The 22355-nt window shown below is 45.8% G+C and overlaps 2 protein-coding genes across 8 annotated transcripts in view; one reads left to right on the forward strand and one right to left on the reverse strand.

Annotated features, from left to right (window-relative positions):
- Nucleotides 1-22355, reverse strand: part of LOC119465248 (E3 ubiquitin-protein ligase Mdm2) — a 120834-nt gene that overhangs the window by 58131 nt on the left and 40348 nt on the right. The window lies entirely within an intron of this gene.
- Nucleotides 3525-22355, forward strand: part of LOC119465250 (probable transaldolase) — a 97977-nt gene continuing 79146 nt past the window's right edge. Inside the window, exons 1-6 of one of the 6 annotated variants that reach the window (XM_037726047.2) lie at nucleotides 3525-3727; nucleotides 6751-6874; nucleotides 14927-15034; nucleotides 16656-16787; nucleotides 19314-19374; nucleotides 21570-21814. In XM_037726047.2, the coding sequence (XP_037581975.1) occupies nucleotides 3628-3727; nucleotides 6751-6874; nucleotides 14927-15034; nucleotides 16656-16787; nucleotides 19314-19374; nucleotides 21570-21814 (770 nt within the window). In that variant the 5' untranslated portion in view covers nucleotides 3525-3627. The remainder of the gene's footprint in view (nucleotides 3728-6750; nucleotides 6875-14926; nucleotides 15035-16655; nucleotides 16788-19313; nucleotides 19375-21569; nucleotides 21815-22355) is intronic. The other 5 variants (XM_049656507.1, XM_049656506.1, XM_049656508.1 and 2 more) reach the window with 5 other exon arrangements.

The following is a 22355-nucleotide window of genomic DNA, read 5'->3' on the forward strand; positions in this document are numbered from 1 at the left end:
GTTTTTAGGCTTAAGTCGGTCGTACTTGAATGCAGCTTAGTGGGCCGATCAACGGGTGCCTGCTGAAGCTCCGAGTAATTATGGGCCGAGGGCGCTGCTAGCGACGTGGGCGTTCGCTTGTGCGTGTAGTACTCGTACTTTATAAGTGTTCTCTGTGGATGTGCCTGAAGCGGCGCTTTTATTTAAAAAGGAAGGTCATTGTGGCATATATATGGTCCAGGCCCGTAAGTTTGAACCATTAATTTCCGTGCGTCATTTCTGTTGCTGTTGCTCATCAAAAGGATAACAAATGAGAAAGGTGCGCGTGCCTCTTCCAAAGGGGTTAAAAAACCTCATTCAGGTTTCTGATGGTTGAGTTTGCGTACAACAGCCGCTTCGATAAAAGCTAATCTAGTAACGTCGTAAAGTTGGCTGCGATCGCAGGAGACCAATGGCGATCGAGGTAGCGTACCGTGAGTTCTGACGCACGTTACTGAATACGAAAAGTTCTCGTAAAATAAATATTGAATTAAAAAGAAGGAAAACTGTAACCAAAATTTCTTTTAATTTTAAAACCCAACATAAATAAATACTGTTGTCCATTATTTAGGGCGTTCTGGTGCCCGCCAGTATATTTGGCAATGCTTGCATCAAAAAAGGTGACTAATCCAAAAATAGGATAGTACCCTAGCTTTTAACAATAGCCCAGCGATAGGCCGCCATTGTGTTCACCCGGTCGTGGGAGTGATTAGGTAGCCAAATTGCTACGGTTGCCCGGGTCGTTCCAGCGCTTTGGGGGCGGGCGGATATCATTCATTCGACTCCTTGAAAAGACCACGGGTATCATCATCGGACACGTGAAAAATGAAAATAAACTGCGGCTTTCAAGTGAGAGAAATGCGTTATTGGATATGCACCCGTCATACACTTCAAAGAGCATCTTAATTTAGCACGAGAGAAGCATGCGTGCGACCATGGCGTAATGATTTAGAGCAATGGGCTGCTGTGCCGAGAGACAGAAGATCCAGCATCGATCCCACCATCGGTCACGCATTTCTTAATAGTATTACTATAGTGCCTAGAATATAGTATTACAGACTTCAGCCACTTTGGAGGTATCTAACGGAACACTCGAGGAGTGTTGAGAACGCCGGGCGTTCGCCCGCCCCCGCGGCTGTCTGCGGCGGGGGCAGAGTCTGCCCTCCCGGAATTTTCGCGGCTAAGATCGCGCGCTGTTGCGAACGCCGGCACGAAGCTTAATTCGGTCGCTGCTGCGGCTGCGCTGATTCACTCCAGCGTTTTCACACGGAGTTTCCGCGGTCATCTAGGGAGATGCGTTCATGTTTGCTTGTGTTTGTGCGTACGTGACACCATGCTTGTCAACTTAGTATGCCTATGTTTACAAGCTTATCCAGCCGATGAAACTACTATCTTTACTTCGTATAGCTGTCCACTAATTTGCTATCGCAATCGATGCTTCGCCTTTCAGGCGAAACTGATACTTTTATTTTTGGTCATTAACGCACCCACAGTGCCATCAAGGCAGAGGAAGTGGTACGTAATAAAGCTAGTAATTTTGGGCACACTAATTTTATGCTCGTTCTTAGCACCCTGAAACATGGGGCCCAGAGGATATCCATTACATATAATTTCGGTTATTGCATTGTTCTGCGTGGCAGCCACATGTGATAGCAGTTGCCAGCCTGCTCCCCCCTTTTCCTATCCGGTCAAATGTATATGTTTTCAAATGAAATAATAATAATAATACCTGCGTTGATTGCAATATGCATACGTGGGCGCAAATATATATTCGAAGATGCCTAGCGAAAATAAATGCAGAGTGATGGTCAGGGGCACGTGCCCCCTCCCCGGGCCACGTGCCCGGGGAGGGGGCACGTGGCCCGATGTGTGCCTCTCTCCTTGTAAATTTCTGCGTGCCGCAGGATATATAGCTGGCATATACACCATCGCAAGGTGTCTCCAGGGTAAGAGGAGTACGGCAGCGGCGTACAGATTGCGAAGTCGGCGTACGAAATATTCAGGCACGTTCACACTGAAGACGGAGTGCCAAAGCGGGCAAGCGCAAAGCGGGCAAAACTTCCTCGCCAGGCGGGTAAAGCGGGCTGAAAACGAGGCGGCGAGCCTGATCGCTGTTTCATGATCCTGACGGAGGTCCCATTTAGAAACGTGCTCACCGCGATGTGAGGTGCAGAGCACTGGCAGCGTGCTTGCACAGGAGATCACGCTCTGCCTATGGTGCACACCAAGCAGCCAGACCAACCGGAGCAATCGTCAATACCACCTGCCCTATTTTATGCATCTCTGTATATGCCAACTGGACTCCGCCGAAGAGAGGCCACTCTGTTTTATCGCTTATGGCTAGGGGGGGGGGGGGGGGGGGCATTCACGAACCCTTATGCATTTCTCATTGGAATGGCTGACAGCGCTCTTTGCAATGCCTGTCTTTGCGAGGAGACGCTAGAACACATTCTATGCGACTGTCCTGAATATAATGTTCAGAGACAGTTCCTGGCGTCCGTTCTAGCGCACCTTGACAATAGACCAATGTCATGTTGAAACGATTCTCACATGTCGTCAACAAAAGACATCGCAGCTGAAGGCGACGAAGGGACTACTTAGGTTTTTGAGACGAACGGCCTTGGACAAGCGGCTGTGACAGTGATGTCACGTACCACGCAAGATTGACGGACTGTGACTGACGATGTGTGTATGTGCTCTCTCTCTCCCCTCCCCATCTTTGATTCTCCCCCATCCCGTTCCCATATGTAGGGTAGCAAACCGTGGTTGTGCTAAACTGGCTAACCTCCCTGCCTTTCCTTCTCCACTCTTTCCTTCCTTGGGAAATAATTGCTATGAAAGCAATCGGTTTAAGGAATCCTTCCAACGAAAGAAATTCCATCGAATAAACAAGAATGCTTTAAATTACCGTGCTGTGATTTTTTTTTTATCACACGGAGGCTACGAATGTTTTATGAGGTCCCGACAAATTCCTATCATCAAAATTTTGTGCTATACTGTTGTGGGCGACACATAGGAAGGCAAAATATACTCAAGCATGCTTTGGTCTCAACCATAGAACATTTCCCGGTGGCGCGCCAACACACACGCTCACTTCGATCGCAGCGCCGCCACAATTTCGACATTTTTTTGTCGTCGTGCACCCCAACCGAAACTATGAGACGCCGCGCGACGGCCAACTAAGTAAAAAAACCTCGTCAGTTTCGTTTTCGGTACCTTAATAAGACAATATTTTATTCTATAATTCTTCTAATAAATAAATTAACTTACTTATCTGAACTATAAGTTGTTTAGAAGCAATTTAAGCAATCCTGACGACGCTTGAAAAACAAATTAAGTGCTATAGACTAAATTTGTGTAGTAGGAGTGCACGTACAGCCAAAAAGACTCTCGAGAGCCAATCATATTTTTTTCAACTCCTGCGGTGCCACTGCTATTGACCAATCGCAACGTAAGTTTTTGGTGCCATGAGGTTTACGCGAAGTAGCGCTACTAAGGTTTCTCTACGTTATGCAACCATAGAAACGCTTGGCAGGGGGAAGAAGGAAGCCGTACGCACGCGTGCGTCGTCGTGGCCGTATAAAAACCCCGGGAACCCTGCAACTTGCTATGACTGGTGCTGACAGTATCAAGCGTCCGAAGATGGCTTCGTCTCTCGATCAGCTGAAGGAGATCACCACCGTAGTCGCCGACACGGGAGACTTCGAAGGTGCGTGATGCCTTCCCGCAATAGTGGCCGGTCGCCGAAGAAACTACGAAAAAAAAAAGAGAAAGAAGTTATGACGACACCGCTGTACCACGTGCCCTCAATTTCCCTAGCATTTGCTGCAGTTGACCGGCCTGGTCGGTCGTTCGGAGTGGAGAGTGCCTCTAGTTTCCAAGCCCTATATGTTAAGCACAAATTTTTCGATGCACCGACATGTTGAAAGCGGTATTATAGGGTGATATTCACCCGATTGCGGTTCTGTCGTCAACGAATCGAACTCATTGGAAACGCTCCGCTGTTTCCTGCTGCAGAGTGATTGTAGCATCCGCCTTGGAAATTCCTGGCGGAAAAGCCTGTCTCCTGTTGCGGTGTCCCTACCTCTACCTTTGCGGGTTGTTGGGCAGGTGGTCGCGATTCTTCTGTATTCGTCGCCTCCTTGAAACGCGGACATTTCAGCACTTATCAGTGGCTGTGATCCGTTGACCGGACGTCTAGCGGTCCCGAGAAAGATCCTAATCCTATCGGCCGGCTGTCCTTCAAGTTGCTAGTTTTGTAACGCCGAAGGAGACGTTGAAGCGGTGGTTTTGCTATCACTTATTTGCTTAACAAGTGGGCGTGGCCCCTCCCCCTTTTGCACCGTACTTACAGTCAAGTTTTTCCTGCTGGCATGGTTAACTAGCCCGGCGGTCGCAGTCTTTTTTTCTTTACTTTCGTTTGTAATTTGTTACGCCGAGACCGTTCACGTGAGAAGTTTCGAGCTCCTCAAACACCATTGTACGTGACACAGCACATATATTTTAGTGAACGCAGTTTTTTTTTTTTCTGCTTTAAAATAATTGTCTTGACTTCAATTGTTTTATGGCGATCCATCGGCATTTAACCGACGACAACGAAGTGCCGCCAAGGCAGGCAGCTTTGCGCGCCACGCACTCGAGCCAAAGCTGGAACAAGGAACGAGTGGGCCAGCAGCGTTCAGTGATTTCGTCTGTGCTCGACCGACGAAGAAATAAATATGCGGGATATCGTAAACCACACGTCTTCCCACAAATGCACTTTTTTTTATTGCACTTTTAAAGCACCCTTCGAATTCCTCGTGCCTGTGTGGTTGGCGGAAAGTTCTTCATATTGGTTATCTTTTTCTTTATTAGTTACCCGTACAAATAGATTGTGCACCCTTGATACCGAGTTGTGTGGTGCCACGTCCGTAGCGTGATAGTTGGACTTTTATTTGGGTGGTCTGTTGCATCCTGTGTCACTGTGCACACTTTTACAGAAATTTAGTGTCAACTACTTCATTAATGCTTTAAAAACTTAACAGAGAGTGAGCTCAAAAGAAAGTGAAATTAACTACAAAAACAGACATTTGGTCGCTGAAAAAAATTTCTCTGAAATTGTGGTTTTTAGATGCCTCTGGGGGACTACTGCAGTGAATAAGGTGGTTTGTATAAAATGCGAAGCCGTTGCTAGTCTGAAAGAATAGGTGAAAATAATACTGGTGGAATTCGGTGTGGTGGTTAAGAAATGTAGGGGCTGGGTCAGGGGCGGTTACATTTGTTGTAAGACTCTGCAACAAAATATCTAGCAATGTCACTATCACATGGACAGTTTTGGCAACTGCTGAATGCTACAAAGATCTAGTGTTGATTGAAAATCATTGTTGCAATTTAAGTTGGCAGGTTTCACTGTATTAACAACTGTGATAACTAACAATAGTACTGCATGGCAGCGATGACATTGGACGAGTCCTAGATAGATGTCAGTTCGCTGTACCGGTCAGTGACCACTGAGCATGCCTGTGCTGACGGAAGAAAGCATTCGATTAGGGTCATTCAGGATCAGTTGTGTAAGTAATCTATTTTTCTTCAAATACTCAAGGCCCTACTCAGTCGAGCCCTTGCAGGAGTGGATATAGATAGAATGATTCATAAAATAATACACAGTGGTTCGAAGACATTTTTATGAGCCTTGTAAATGTGTCCGTGAAATGTGATGACAAAAATGATGCATGAAATGTTCCCTTGACAAAAGCTGCAAATTACAATTGTGGGTAACCAATTCACGAAGAATACAGATCACTTACACATTCACTTGTACAATACTTGAGTGTATTGGTTCTACAGATACTTTGATTCAATAACATAACACTGATTTACAGGAAAACACACAATAATAGTGAGAAGAGACTTGTCACTCTGCAAAGTTACCGCTGTGAATTCTCCCAAATGGAAATGTTGATGAATGTGTTGGCAGAGTGGCAATTAACTGCCTCTATGGTGCAATGAATTTCCAATGTCAAAAAGAATGGGCAAAAATGGTGCACCTACGGATGTTATTGCTTTCGGAATGGCATATCTTTTTCATTATTGGTTCTCAATTAGTGTTTGAAAGGTTCTTATACATTGCTTGTATTATTTTAACATGGCTATGATAGAGGAAGTATAAAATTTTCAATCTGGACACAATACTTCGCTGAGTGTTTGTCCAAGTAATGAAAACTAGCAACACTGGTCATTGAAGGATATTGAGATTATATGATCCTCGGCACTAAATGTATGCACTCCGGTTTGTCTATTAAATGTTCCTGGTATGGCATATTCTGAGGCAGGACAAGCGAGTGTTCCTGGCAGACAAACAAGCTTCTTGGCTAGCTCATATAGAACATTGACCATCCTGGTCCTGGCAGAAGGTGTTGGTCTTGGGTTCATACCCCGGACTAGGACAAATTTTTCTTCAACTGTGAAACTTTCTTAGAAACCCATATGGGTTTTCTGTTTAGCTTCTTGCTACAGTTTAGGTGGATGACTATTTTTCGCTTCCAGGAAGCTTTCTCTACCTTTTGGATTTTCGAAACACTAGTTTGCCAATGAAAAACCATTCCTGGAACAATTTTTTTCCCCCTCCTTCTGATGCCAAGTCACCTTGGTGTCCATTACTCTGAGGAAGCCATAACTGTAGTAGTTAATGTGCGCACCGCCTATTTTACATAAATTGGTTCACCTGCCGGCAAAATGTTCTGTCCACTGCAGTGATGAAACAGTACAAGCCAACGGATGCCACAACAAATCCATCACTCATCCTGGCCGCCTCCAAGCTTCCCCAGTATGCTCATCTAGTGGACGACGCCGTCAAGTATGGCAAGAGCAAAGGAAAGTGAGTTGTGCCCTGTTTTGTTTGTCCTTAATTAGGCATGTGATAACATGCACATTGCTATCTGTGGGGTCCCCACCAGTGGTATCGGACATATGTCTGCTTTCGGGATATGATAGTGGATGCTTGATATGATATAGCACCGTGTCCTGCGCCGAAGAAGTGCAGGGACCAGACGTGTCTCGGCAAAATTGGTCCCTACAACAAGATGTGCAAGACGTGATCAGACGCTTTGTCAACAAGATTTTGAAGCCGTGGCGGCTGCAGGAGCTGGGGAACAAATCTTCTGGTCGCATGACTCTATTACAGCATAAGGTGTTATGGGCTCATTCCAATAGCCGTTTCGGGTTGCGATGATGCATGCCGCCGCTGCCCCCGCCACAAAACCGCTATCGCTGGAAATGAGAAAAAAAGTATGCGGGGGGGGTCTCCGCCGGAATCAAACCCAGGACCGCTGCACGCGAGTCGGATACTTTACCCCTGAGCCACGCAAGCGCTTGTGAAGTTGTGATAGTGGAACAAAAAACCTATAACGCAGACACAGACGTTCCGAGCCTCCGCCAGTATGGTGGCGCCATCCAGTTAAGGCGCAGACAAGATGCCATTCAAACGAGGCGCGCAAAAAAAAACGCAATCCTCAGTCTTCGCAAGTATGGTGGCGTCATCTAGTTAACGTGCCTGCAAACGCATCGTGTGCAGCTTGCCATCGACGTTCGGCGGACAGTTCAGATCGTTCTCGTCAAAACGAGACGAAGAGACTTTCTCGTGAAGACCCTGGTATGCGTACGCAGGTGCCGAAATTGGGGCTACTCTTGAGCCGCTCCACTGGCTTACGCTGCGACTGTGCTGCGTCTGCTGCGCAGGCTTGTGACCTTTTTGTTGCTTCTTCTAGCCTCTCTTGGGGAACATATCCATAACAGAAGTTTATTCGTCAAACACTCCAGGAAAAAGTAAGCTGGACAGAGTTGGCCAGATGCCTGCTAATGTTGAGGCATTCCCTCCGAGGTTTGCGTGCGTCGCCTGGTTTTGAGGGAAACCAGCTGGCACTCGCAAATCTCCGAGGCCATGGTAGAGAAAGGTAAGGAGCTGGTGATGTTCAGATGATTAGTTTCCGTCATTCCACGCCGACTTGCAATTGCAGGTTTATTGAGGCAGATGTAACTGAGCAGATTGGTGTGTTCAACAGTACATTAGGGAATTTTGTTTCTCGTAGATGCATTGCTGTTCTGCCAAGACAGCTTTTTGATAAGGCGGACAGATTTTCAAGACCCTTGTCCATGTTGGAAGGAGTCCACTGTACACATGCACCCTTCCTGTACAGAACTCTGAACTGCTAGGAAAAGGGACTGTGCATTAACACTTTTCGGTTACAACTGATGCTTAGCTCTTGATGGACAATTTCCCATAGGGCCTCGTTCAGGGAAACACAGTGTTAGAGTTCAAAAATGTCATAACAATACACCTGCATAGTCGTTATTAAAAGCTAGAAGCTATGCTAAATGCAGTGACTGCCTAGAGCTTCACTATATTGTGAACTTCAAGGTTGCGTCAGCTCGACGTGACGTAATTGGTTTTTGACGTACAGCGTCTGCATAGGCCTATGTTTAGATTAACACCACATGTTTAGGTTAACACCGCATTTTAAAAATAGCCAAAGGCTGAAAGCGGGAATATTCCAGAAATAGTACTGTTCCACAAAACCATAAATACGAGAAATTGTTTGAAATCTGGGGCCTCACACTGATTACCGGCACAGTGGTTTTGGCGTGAAATCCGAAAAAAAAAGTGAAAGTTTGGCCTTCACTTTTATTTAGTGATCAAACTCTCTCTGTGAAATTAACGATAAAACCCGCTGTCTCAAATGAGTACTTGCTTGCTCAATTTATCCTGATTTAGTGTTTACTCTTATTGTTACATTAGCGTTTACCGACCCATAGCAGTGCATTTAAAACAGCCGGTTAGACGAACCTGCCAGCAGCTTGATTGCCAGAGGCTGCGATGTCTCAAGGTGGTTTTCTGTAAGTGTCCAGCTACTGGACATGTCCATTTCGTCTGCTGTTGAACTTCTGATTGGCTAGACTGGAGAACGCGTCAGAAGACAGGCGCCCCCAGCCATTCAGGGGATGTATTCTGAAACGATCCACTTCGACGATAGCATCGCCTCAGTGACAATATCGCCGTCAGGCGCACGCCGATTGGCTGGTTGAGCAAAATCGGATGACTTGGTGCTCAACCAGCCAATCAGCTCATCCAGTTTTGCTTAAACAGGCAATCAGCGCGCGCCGTTGGCGGAGGCGTGGCCAAGGCGATGATATCGCCGAAGTGCATCGTTTCAGAATACGTCCCCTTTAGCAATGGACGAAATGGGCATGTCCACTAGGTGGACACTTTCAGAATACCACCCCACTGGATGCAATTGCTACTTCTCGGAAGATATCCGGGACTCTGCGCTTTCTCTTTTTCCTTTTTTTAGACCACGGAGACCTTGTCGAGCCGTTGCTCGGGCGCCTTTTTTTTTTTTCCTTTGTTCGTTTTCTTACGAAAGAACAAGGAAGGCGGAATGGCCGCGGTTCCGCTTTCCGCGCACCGCTCGGGTTTGACCAACGCCGACTGACCAGACCGCAGGGTCTTTCGTGAGTCGTTCGAGGCGCGCACCAGCCTGTTGAGACCTTGACGAAAAAGGTGCCGTGTTTACCCGGATACAGTCCAACTTCTGCAACAACCACTCCAATCGCGTTTCTTATACACACTTTCGAAATCCGCTGACACGCAGCACTTTTTTTTTTTTTTTTGAACATCGAATATTCTCGGTGATGTTCCTGATTATTTCTTTTTGCTTTCATCGTGTGTTCGAAATCGCCACGACCAGGACGAATGCGCAAGAGCGCCGGGAAGATCTGCGCTTTGGCGCCAGCACGCGGGTGCTTGTACGATCGAACTTCTGCGATTGAAAATAAATCAAGCGTTGGTGGAAGTGGTGCAGACATCAATTTCTTGCATTCCGTTTCTTTTTTTTTTTTTTTTTTTGGTAGCCCGTAGGTGCACCGAACTTGCGAGAGAACATTTGCGTCAGACGCGCGCGCGGCGGGGCGGCGATTGCAAAAGCTCTTTAACTCCAAGGGAAAAAAAATTGTGCAGGTCGAACGCACATGATGGAAAGTTAAAGCGAAGCTTTCGAGAAGCGGTTAATCAAATGCCGTAAATCTGCCCGTTTCTTGCGTCTTTTGCTTAAAAGAAACTGGCGCGCGCTCATGTTCTCTGCCGCAGCCGTGCTACGCAATGCGGCATACTCGTGATCGTTTCGGCAAGCTGCAGTTAGCGTTGGCACAAAGTATGTGTGATTTTACACTAATAGTGGTTAGATCATAGGGATGTGCTGTGCTGGGAGGCAGTTTCGATCCCACCATCCGGCACGTCATTTTTTTTCTTTTTCTTTATTATCGCATATTTTTTTAAAGTGAACTATTCGAGAAAGCAGCAGCAGTACCCAGCAGCCACGGTCTGGATAGCCCCGGAGGGTTCACAAAGAAAGCTTCGCTTTAAAAGAATGTCTGCATCTGTTGGGCGCAGCAATGGGCTTTCTTGGTGTGCAGAGTGGTCGATTTGGGTTATACGCGTGCAAACACGGTACGCGCACGTTGGCGCGGCCCCTGCTTGTCTGCGCGCACGCGGTCTTCACCTTGCGTCTTTCGTGCGCGCTCAGTCGTTCGTCTACGGCTTTTTTTTTCTTTTTTTTTTTTTTTTCTTTTCCTTCCTGCTTCCTCGGCTCGTAACGCCCATTGCAGCTGCCGTCGCTTGCTGTTCGTGGCGGTTAAGCGCTCTCGTGATTTTTTGCCATTTTTCCCCCCCTTTGTCTTTGTACCTTTTTTCCTTTTTTTTTTTCTCTGCCCTGCTTCGTTTCTAGCTAGGCTTGTTTCTTTTTTTTTTTCCTCTTGTTTTCTGCGCTTAATATGCATCTGCGTTTGGCAGCTTTCGTCTCTTGCTGGAAGTAGCCGTGATCGGTGGTGGATTGAGGGAGAGGAGGGCCTTGACCGCGTTTTCTTGCGTTTTTTGGCTTTCGTCGGGCATCGACACGGCTGGTTTCGCTTTCGGCGGAGCTTTGACCTTCCCGTGTCCGAGCACTGTTTTCCAATGCCAACGTTGCTGCATAGTCCTAGTAACTGCTGCTCCATATATATCTTGTCTGTTATTTATCTCTCTCTCTCTCTCTGTCGGGTGAGTCAGCAGCCTGAACTTGCAGCTCCGGGCGCACGGCGTGAGGTCGCTCGAGTTTGAACGCGTGTGGGCGGGCGCGTTGTTCCGTACCATGGGGCTGAGCGCTTCGCTCGGCTTTTGAGCTCACAAAGTTAACTCGGTCGTGACAGCGACACCTTTGCGTGCGGGGAACCAAAATGGCGGGCAGTGCTCGACGCGCTCGTTCAGTAGGCGACCCTTCCGTTTCGCGAATGCATCGTGTCGCCGGTGACGTCACAGCTGTGCAAGCGGCGTTGGGAATCTAGTGTTACTGAATGGGGGTTCTGCAGTAGTGTACGAGATAAAGGTAGGGGGTCCAGCGCGGGCTCTACACTATGGAGTTTTTTATTGAAATGTTGGTGGCGCCACTGTCGCCTTCACCTGAATGAGCGGCCCAGCCGGACGCGTGTCTCGTGTTAAGACCCTACTGCAGCTGCATGGAGCTTAGACGGGCGTTTCACTCTGCTGTATCTAGTTTTGATACTCTGTGGCTGAAACAGTGATTTTTATTAAGGCGAAAGCCTTACATGGCTCATGGGTCGAAAAATTCAACGACTGTCAGGCGATATGGCACCAAAACTCAAGTGTCGTCTCAGGCAGATTAAGGAAACTGTTATCATGAGTAGAAGCAAGTTAGAAGTGACTATGGAAGCTACGAGAATTTGGCGACGCATGTGCCAGTAAGCCATCAATTTCTTAATAAAAGAGCTCGATTACCTCTGTTCGCGTCGAACAGACACCCTTCTAAATGATCAGTGTAGGCCACAACAGCGTCTGCGTGTGGTTTTCCCGGTTTTGTTCATTCTTGCCGAGCAATGTACACGTGTCTTATGACATTTTGAGGAGAATAAGTACACCTGCGAGAACTGGAAATAAATCTGTTGTTGAAAGTTGGCGCTGTGCATTTGTCTAATGTGCCTTTCCGTGTCCCCCTCATTCCGCCTGCGCTACCAGAAATTAGACGAACGAAAAAGGAAGAGATAGCCATGACCGTTCTAACGTACCATTAACCACGCAGAACCACTGGCGATGTCTATGCAACCGAAAAAGAGAACAAGTAAAGAGAAAACAAGTAATGGGAAGTAACAGCGCATTCGAATGAGAACGTCAAAGTAATTTAATGAATGTCTTGTGAGCGCACAGGCTTTCGCCTTCATCCTTTTTAGCGTATGCTAAAGTGACTGTCAACTTTTCCCTACTGACTTGTCGCCAAAAAAATGGAGAAAGAGCGACGGTAGCAACGCATTCGACGCAAGACTGAAGGTGTGTCGAGCAGACATCGACCCAGCCTGCGAGCTCGCTGCAGCCAATGGGCGCAGTTGAAGCAGCCGGAGCTTCAGGATAAGGCGATGGCAGTACCGCTGCAATTTCGCTGTTTTTTTGCCTCTCGCTGCTTGCTATGGCGTCCGCTGGACCCAGTCTCCCATTATAGTACACTACCTGCGGGGAGCCCAGTTGCGCAGTGGTCCGCCATCTTATGGTCCTGTGCTATGTGGAAAAGCTGCCTCTCACGGCTGCGGGAGCCAGGTTAACAAGCTTCAGAAGAATCTGTAGAACTTTATTGTATTATAATGAGGTTCGGGTAACACTTATTGACTGCACAGACGAAATTCACATCATTGAACACTGTTTTTGATGAGATTGAACCGCATAACATTTGCTACACAGGTAACTGTTTCTGCACCAACATTGTCTTTACCTGGCAACAGGTGGTGCACCTACTCTTTGCATTGGTTATGCTTTCCTGTTGGTGCACTTCCATTTATTCTGAACAAAGAAAACACGTTTGCTGTGGTCATCTCCGCTAAATTGCACTGGAATAGAGGCAGCGGTCCTTGATAGCGACACAAGCAGGCAGTCCTAGTTTGGCATAGCACAGCACGGACGATGATTCTATGTCTCTAAAGTACTGCAAACTCTCAAGTTAACACCATTGCGGCACAAGTGAATTTGTTTTTGTTGCAAATTCATTGCACCAACTTTGCAATGCAAAACTTTGCAAATTCATTGCGGGATGGCTGCACCAAAACCAACTCTTTTGGTTTTATTGTAAAATGCCCATAGTTTAGTATGATTTTCATATCGATGCCAAAGTTCTGATAACATAAAAAATGTTTTGTCCCAGTTTAGGGCAAGACTGATTTTAGAAAACTGCAAATACAGTCGCCAACATGTTTTTTCAGTGCATGATTATATGGACCTACTTACAGCAGCAACACCAACTTGTGGAACATATGTATAACGGCAGCTGAAATTTGGCTGCTGTTAAGTGAATATTTCGTGAATAATCTTCATAAACATTTCAGTTTGTCTGTGTTGCAGATCATTCTTGCTTATGCTATGGAGCACAGTGCTTGTTCAGTGTACCTAGATTAAAGTCAGCAAACCTTCAATGAACAAACTACATGTTGAATATATTGAAACAATTTTCATATTTCATCAAGGTTTAGTACTATTCGTCTTCGACATAGTATGTTTATATTCCAATAAAACGTAAAGTTAGTTTACTCTTGTGAAATATGTTTTCTAGGACTCTAGATACATTTATGTGGCAGATAAAGGTTGGCTATTAGAAGAGAAAGCTGAAAGAATCCTGGCATGATAATTTTGACACCTTGCGTCTTTTTTTTTGTTAAATGAACATTTTAACCTTTAATCCCTAGAAAGAATACTGTCAAGCTTCAAAATGCCCTAAATTATTTTATATAGTAGCTTTTTTACAACCAGTTTCAGTTTCATTTCTACTGTTGTGACATCATGATGCTAAAAAAAAAAAAAAACGGCAGAGTACATGAGTAGGCATAGATATGCACTGCAAAAGAGTAATTGCAGCAAGAATACAAAACAAAAAAAGACACAGAAGCATATCTGCATAGCGTAAACACACAAAGCACACTAGGTGAAAAGCCACGCACAGGTGACCGAGGAACCTTTCACGGTCTGTTGTGGAAACAATTTCATTGGGGAGGCCATTCTAGTGACCTGTATCATGAGGCAGGGCACATAAATTGAAGGTGCGTGTCTTACCAAAAAATGCGCTTGTGATTGTGTAATCATGATGAGGTGCATGCGGGGGTTTTAAGGGGTTTATTCTTGAAATACGCACCTAAATGGCAATGCTGGTGGTTAGTACGGTGTTGCATATTTCAAAATCACATTTTGTGAGCAGTTATGCTCGGAAAGATCTGTCCTCATCAGGTAGTCATTTGTTCCTTTAGAATGCAATGTAATTGTGGTGGAATGAAATGTTTACAGATGAACTAATTAGCTTGTCCTGAGCAGACTGTTTAGAACTTAAGATTTATATTTCATGGGTACATAGTGCAGCAACTTCAAAGCCATCCTCTGTTGTTTCCTGGCTTATTTCAGAAGTTTAATTTGCTGACCAAGCTTAACACACCTTCTTAGTGTCTCTTGAATGGATGTTTGCTGTGAAGATTGCAGGGTGTCGGTGATTGGTTTAGGAAGCACTGTCCTTTTGTTGAGAAGAGCAGCGGATTGGGCAAGTTCATTTTGCAAAAGCTGGGCATAAAAAAAGGCCAAGGCCAAGAAGAACCATGTCTTGTCACATTCCTGTCCTCTCACACGTCCTTGTCTTTCTCCCTCACCTTGTCCCTCATTACACATACCTTTTCCAAAATGTCCTCCTGTGTTGGGGTAAGCAGTTGTCTCGCTGGGCACTGTGCATTCATCGTGGTCCCAAGTTTTTGCTAGGGGTGCTGTACCACTCTGGCTTTGCAGTTGTATGCAGGAATTTTCCATTTATTGAAATGGGAATGTCTACTGAGTGAACTTTTTCTTCTCCGTGTGTGTGTTCTTCAGGACCGTGGATGAACAGGTGGTACATGCCATGGACAAGCTGGTGGTTCTCTTCGGCACAGAGATTCTCAAGATCATCCCCGGCAGAGTGTCCACTGAAGTTGACGCCAGGTGAGAAAACTGCTTTCTTTAAACCATCAAATGGCTAGAATGTGTTACAGAAGGGGCCGGAGTTGCTACATTGGATGTATCTAGCACATACTGACTTACTAAAACTGCTATCTTTTCAAAGGTAGCAGGAATTGGCAAGCCATTACTTCACTTTATTACCACTCTAGGGGGTATTATATAAGGGTATGATAGAGATGACTTGGTAATGGGCCTGCCATATATGGCAGGCATTAAAACTTATTTTTATTTTCTGTAGATTGCCTTGATCAGGGTTGACCAAAGCAAATTGGCCTAGATTAACATGCTCTTGTACAAATTGTATATGCCGACTGGTAATCACAAATTCTCATTCTCTTGCCAGGCTATTGAACGTTACTTTTGTTTTCTGAATATTAATATTGAGACACTTTTGCACCTTGACGGCCAAGGTCCTAAGGATATGGCTGGCTAAAGACATGTTGGCTGCAACCAAACTTGGATCTGTTTGATCCTAACCACCACCTAGTGCATGCTGAGTGAAAACATGTTTCTGTTTTATCAAGGGCAGAGACATGCGAAAGATACTCCGTATTTTCTTCACTCGCGTGCGCTTGTGAGTTGCAAGAATGAAATGTGGGCACTGCGCCTAGGTACTACAGACGCAGACACGTTTTCGGCCATTTTTCCCTAGCCGAGCTGCACTACATGGTCGCGGATAAATAATCCGGAATAAGCTTACCCTCCGTTCGTCTTTTGTGGCGTAGTGGTCACAGCACTGTGCTTGTGATTGGGAGGTTTGTAGTTCAAATGCGTTTTAACGGCTTTTTTGTTTCTTTTAAATCTGCATTATTATATCATTTCCCCCTTTCACTTCTGCAGTAGTTGTTTTTTACCTATGCTTCACCACCAGGCCTGACATGGATGGTTCCTACCAAGGGGAGCAAAGCAACCTGGTGCACTGGTGGGGGCTTAGGTAGATGTCGGTTTCACGGCCACAGATCGATGAATAATGACATGTTGTTAGCGTGAATTTGTCGTTTGGTATGCTATCCCCCTATCGACTCTGTATTGGCCGCTGATCTCGTTTGAACGGAAGCGCCGGTTCTCGCATAATGCACACGGCCATCGGCTAGGGACCGACGGAGCAAAGCATGTACTCCTCTGTAGTACCTAGGCGCAGTCCCCAAATATTTCTCTCTCAACTCGCACATGTACACAAGTGTCGGGCAAAGGCGGCGCAGCCGTCCCGTGTTTGCACCATTGACAAAACAGAAATACACGAAACACATTGTTGGTAATAGCGAAAATCAACATATTGTAATCTTTATCATTTTGTGATATCATTTCGAGCCCTGTTAAGGTACAGCTTGTAAAAGGATGTCAGCTACTGGCGAGTTACCGAGAGAGGTCGTTTCCGTCACTCATGAGGCATGACTGGCTGTTGTCTACTGCTCTCGGGCGAACCTCTAAAGTGAAACGATAGATTTGTGTGATTTCCTGATGTGATTGACTCCACGCTGTTCATGCCTTACTTGTTCACTTGTAACAACCAAACCTGTTTAGCGACCCTTTCGAAACTGTGGATAGTTCTTGCTTGGCTCTCTCTGCAGTCGCCCCATTGTTGCAATTTCTTCTGGTGCAGGCTGTCGTTCAACAAGGAGGCATCCATCGCCAAAGCTTTGCACCTCATCGCCCTGTACAAAGAGCACGGCATCGACAAGAAGCGCATCCTCATCAAGCTGGCCTCCACCTGGGAAGGAATTCAGGCCGCCAAGTGAGCTGCTGCTTCGCTGCTTGCATGAGGGCTTGAATTATGAAACAGGAAAAATTGTTGTCTATTTGAAAGTAACGTGAAGCTACAAAGTAGGTACATACAGGTCCCCCAGGAAGAAAGCTTGCTGTTAAAGAAAAATTTGTCTTAACTCGGGTACCGCACAATGCACCACCGCCTTTCCGCAGCAGTCGTCCTGCCAACTTGACCAAATCGGGAGGCTGGCAGGTGTTAGGGCGCGCAGTTAGTTGCTACAGAATGAGCTGAAGCCAATGCACAAGTTCTCAGCGCACCACTGTATGACTGCAACAACTTCTTGCATCTCTTCTCAGGCGATATTACTACCTTCTAAAATGACGCTATCAGCGCTAATCCATCTTCACTGTCATCATGTGCACAGAAGTAGTGGCTAGCACTGACAACCACCACTTCAATTTTTGACATGGCTAAGCGCGTCATGGTAAGCAGTTGCAAGCTAGGTATCGGGATATCCCTGTAACATCACGGCTCTTTGTAACATGGCACTCGAAGCTTTGGAAATGAAAATAAAGCTTATTATGAATTTGCCTGCTTGCAAGGGCATAAAGGGACATCGATGCACAGCAGTGTTCATATAAAGACCAGCCTTGAGCATTGCTTATGTAAACGTTTGTTCGGTTGTATGGCCAGGGTTGTTAAGGGTGGTACACTGCAATGGCGTTGCTTAACATAGTCTAACTCGGAACTGCTAAGTGTGATGTTTCTTTTTCTTTGCTGTAGGACCTGGTTAGTCACTTTATAAAAGTATTGAGTGGTATTACCAAACCTTATTGCTTTTATTCCTAGGCAGCAGTAGATTTGTGGCTCTGCTCCGATGCCTGTGGTGCAGTTTATTGCTAGCTTGATGAAAGCTATGGTACCTGTTTTATCAGAAGGTGGCGGCGTAGGAAATGCTGAAGGAAAGAGTGATTAGCAATAGAAATGTGAGAAAGCATGATTTAGCATTGCTGTCTGAGAGAACATAAAATTTCTTTAGTGGAATTTCATTGGGACTTCATGAAACTAGATATAACAGCAAGATTAGGTACACATATTCACCACTGAGATCTCTATAGTTCCTGTATTATTTCACCATATTTCTTTAGTGTGCCTTGCCATATTTTTTTCAGTAACTTTGGGCTTTATTATGAAAACCGGCTTCTGTGCTCGCAAGAGAAACGGTAGAAATTGGGACCATTGGACATATTCTTGGACGTTCACTTTGGGTAATACCATCGCTTTCGCATGATGTAATGCTCGACCATAGCCAGTAAGCTTGCACCGAAAGGGATATCGTCGAAAGTGACCGTCTGGGAATGCGTCCTCATATCTACAAGCATCCTTGTACACGGTGCTTCAGCTCCAAAGCGTTGGCCATGATGCCGCAGAAAGTTGCTGCTGGGTACAGTGTGTTGAAAATGTAGCTTGACAAGGCCTCACTCACTTTCTGTGTAAAACTTTGAAAGTAATAGCTTTTATGACCTGCTGTGGTGGGCCAGTGGCTGTATCATCTTGCAGCTGAGCACATGGCGGTCATTTTAGATTTCTGGCTGTGATGGCCACATTCCGGTGGGAGCTGAATGCAATAACAGCCGTGTATTGGACCATGTTTTGCACTTTAACCCTTCAAGGACAGAAGAGCTTGGCTTGTCAAGTGAAAATTTGCTGAGAACACGAACGAAACCATTTCCTCCAGCGCTTTTTTTTTGTGCAGGCCTGAAGAGGAATTGAGCTCCTGTGTTGCTCCACACTTCTTCCAAATGGCATGCTTTATTTCGTAAATGTCTGATGGTTGTAAATGTCAGATGGCTTAAGGAGCTGTTAAAAAGTGAAGTTGGCAGCATAAACTCACTTGCGTGCACTGAAGCCCGTCTTATTATAGTGTAAAAAATTTTTCTTTCTTGGTAAACTTCACCTTTCTGGCGAATTTTATTGGCATGGGCTTGCTTCGTATTGTCACGTGGTAGTGACGGTCCAGAACACAGCAGCGAAACTGTGAATGACGAAACTCTTTATTGGGCGAACCTGTGCCCAGAAAAACGGGCCACGCTGAAAGCACAACGTTGGCGGCGAACACAGGTATGGCTTTAGACGGTGAAACGCGGTCACCTGAGAAAGATAAACAAGTACATGTGTCAATATGATCGTCAGAATCGTTTGGCCGTGAGGTTGGGGGCATACATTGACTTGTGTGCAGTGAAGCCCACTTGTTACAGTCTCCCCCAATTTTTTTTCTTTGTAAAATTGACATTATGAATTTTCAAAATTTTCTGCGTGGGCTTGCTTTATATGATAAGACTCATTTGCACGTAAATCAAAAGTTGTCTTTTCTGCAAGGTTTTACAATTTTTTGTAAACCACACAAAAAACATGTGGTAAAAATGAATGCAGAGTCCACCACTAGTGCATCTCTTATAGTGCACTGTGCAGTTTCGGACGATAAATTATTTTTTTTTTACAGCTTTGATATAGTAGTGTTTTAGCCACAGAATTTTTCTCTTCCACATACAGAGTTCTGGAGTCTCAACATGGTATCCACTGCAACATGACCCTGCTGTTCAACTTCACCCAGGTGGGGGCAGATTTAATTTCGCTGCGTGAATATTGCTGAAATGTGACTTCCTGCTGCACCCTGTTCTGTAACTACCACACATTCTGCATTAAGTTCCCTTGCTTTTTTTTCAGAAATAATTGAGGTGCTCTTCATTGAAGCAGTTGAATGCGAGCATGTGGGATGATACAAAATCTTTTTGTGGTGCACAGGCATGTGATGCCATCGAGCGCCATATGTTCTCATGACATGTATAAACTAAAATGAAACTTGGTGCTTATCCCTTTCTGGCACTGTGTGTACAAGTGCACACCAACATAATGCATCAAAAGCAAAACTACGGATGAAAGTAATATTTAAAACATGCCGCATACATCTCTAAGCACTTCTTATTGAACCTGTGCTGAAAGTTTGACTAATATAGTAGGCTTCCATTAATTTGACTCCAGTTAATTCAATTTTTTTCATTTAATTTGATCCAGACCAAATGGTTTTGTTTCCTCTTAACCCTAAAAAACCCGAAAACAGTTGCACATTCAGGAAAATTAAGAAACTTGCTCACCTTTACTTCTGGCAATAGAGAAGTACTACATTTGTATGGAAAAAAAAGTGCTTGAGTAAATATTTATGTAGTCTGATTAATTGGTAATTGGTCTTCTCGGCTAGCTACAACTGAAAACTTGTTCCGGTGTATAAAAATGCCGCTATGGGCTTTGCATGAACTCAGTGGTGCTTTGTTTGGAGGTGTCAAATTGACCGTATCAAAAATAGTATGTCGTGCTTTGTGGTGTTAATTAATATACAGATGACTTTTCTGGAACCAGCTAAGTAGTTTGAATCATCCAGTAATTCGAATTGCAAGATTTCATAGTGGGATTTTGCTGCAGAGCCGTTTCATTCTGTGGCGTCAGCGACAAAATTTCTCCTCAAATCAGTGGCTATGTTCATATAGGTGAGGATGCAGAAATGTGGATACAATGTTTCACCATTGTATAGTTTACTGTTAGACGCCACTGCTGCTGTGCCTTACGAGACCAAGACCCACTCGTGCAAGTAGTTTCTCCCTTTAGCCTTGGTGTATTGCCTGAAACAATGAACTGGGGGCAACAATTGAACACCGATAAGTTCTATTTCTTGCTGCATTGTTGGGCACACTTAAATGAAGCACAACAAACATTTAATTCAACTTGCACAAAACAAAAAACTATGGCAGAACCCATCTCGTGATGACTGTCGATGGTAATGCACTGGCATTGAATTAATATAGTGATACAACATATTGCCACCGTCGAAACGAGTTTCATTTATGAGTCGTGTACTGCAGCCGGATTCCTCTTTCGCGCTTCCCTAAGAACACTCCGCGCCATCTGGCGCAGTCGCCACGAAGCCTGCACGTGGCCTCCGAAATGCACGGCGTGCCAGTTCGTGCGAGCGCTGAGAAACGCTGTGCGGCAACCAGGTTCCTCTCTCGTGCTTTTTTCTGGACACCGTGCACTACCGAGAAGTCCGCACGTGGCCTCCAAGACGAGAAACGTGGCACGCCGGTGCCTGCGAACGCTTGGAATTGTTCCGTCGCTTTCTGCACACTCGGTGCATTTGTGGCACAGCCTGCTTATGCGTCGGGTTGCTGTCCTTACGGAACTCTTCTGACGTGGGTTCGATTCCGCTCAGCATTGGAGGAAATTTGAGGGATCTTTTTCGCCATTGTAGAGCGGCCCACTCCCAGTGACCCAAGTTGGCATCAAAGAGGTTCATTGAAGACCGGCACGAACCGAGTGGCACATACCCAGTGCTCCAAGTCTGCGTCAAAGAGTTTCTTCTAACAGTGGTGCTTACCCAGTCCCGCATCTACAGCGACCCATGTCAGCTTGAAAGAGGTTCGTTGAAGAGTGGCACATATGTACACATTGGCACATACTCGGTAACCCAAGTTGGTCCGATGGTTGCTTTTGAACCCTGTTACCTCAGCACAGTAGCCCGATGCACCAATCTTTTGACCGCGGGCTACCCAGTGACCCAGGCAGGCGGGAAAATGGTTGGATACAAATTACAGACATAAAAACAAACATAGACAAGCCCCAGAAAGTGCGTGCAGTGCCAAAAGAATGCTAACACATTAAAAGTTCGTTGAAGCTGTCATCTGGATTTGGTTGCCACGTTGGCGATGGAACGAGATCTGTCTCTAATGAGGCTTGTCTCCTTGACGATGCTTGCAGGCTGTAGCTTGTGCGGAGGCTGGCGTCACGCTCATCTCGCCTTTTGTGGGGCGCATCCTGGACTGGCACGTGGCCAACACCAACCAGAAGAGTTTTGAGCCCCTGCAGGACCCAGGCGTGAAGAGTGTGACGCGCATCTACGAGTATTACAAGCGGCACGGCTATGCGACCGTTGTCATGGGGGCCTCGTTCCGAAACGTGGGACAGGTGCGCGCCCTGGCCGGCTGTGACCTGCTCACCATCAGGTGAGTGTGCTCGGGCAGGGTGCTGGCAGTGCGAACAGGTTTTTGTTGGCTGTGTGCCGGGCTTGTGTTGGCTGTTGTTGACTGTTGTGTAGGGTACAGTGCTCAGCCTACCCTAAAATTCCGAGCAAGCGGCCCCTACCCACGCAAGTTCCCCCCTCCACTTTTGAGTTATTTAAAATTGGAGCAGCTTATTGGCTTCTCTTTACATAATTTAAAGACCTTTCTTGGCACCTGTGCTGCTCACGCAGGAGAAGCCCACATACAAGCTCCTTCGTTGCGCGTTTTTGTGAACTTTCAATTGCATTCGTGACTCCATCCATGCTCTCGAAGGTGGATGACACCTTTGAATTACCTTTTTGGACTTTGTTGATTCTCATGAGGATGCTGAACTCGTCTTTATCGTTGTGCATCCTTCTTCTATGTGATCATCACCCCTCATCCAGCCTTTACGCCCCGTTGCCCCCTCCCGCTGTGCAGAGTAGCAGACTAGAGCACGCTAGCTCAGGCCGACTTCTCTGCCTTCCTTCAAATAAATTCTCTC

Source organism: Dermacentor silvarum, chromosome 9 (assembly GCF_013339745.2).
Source record: "Dermacentor silvarum isolate Dsil-2018 chromosome 9, BIME_Dsil_1.4, whole genome shotgun sequence".
NCBI lineage: Eukaryota > Metazoa > Arthropoda > Arachnida > Ixodida > Ixodidae > Dermacentor > Dermacentor silvarum.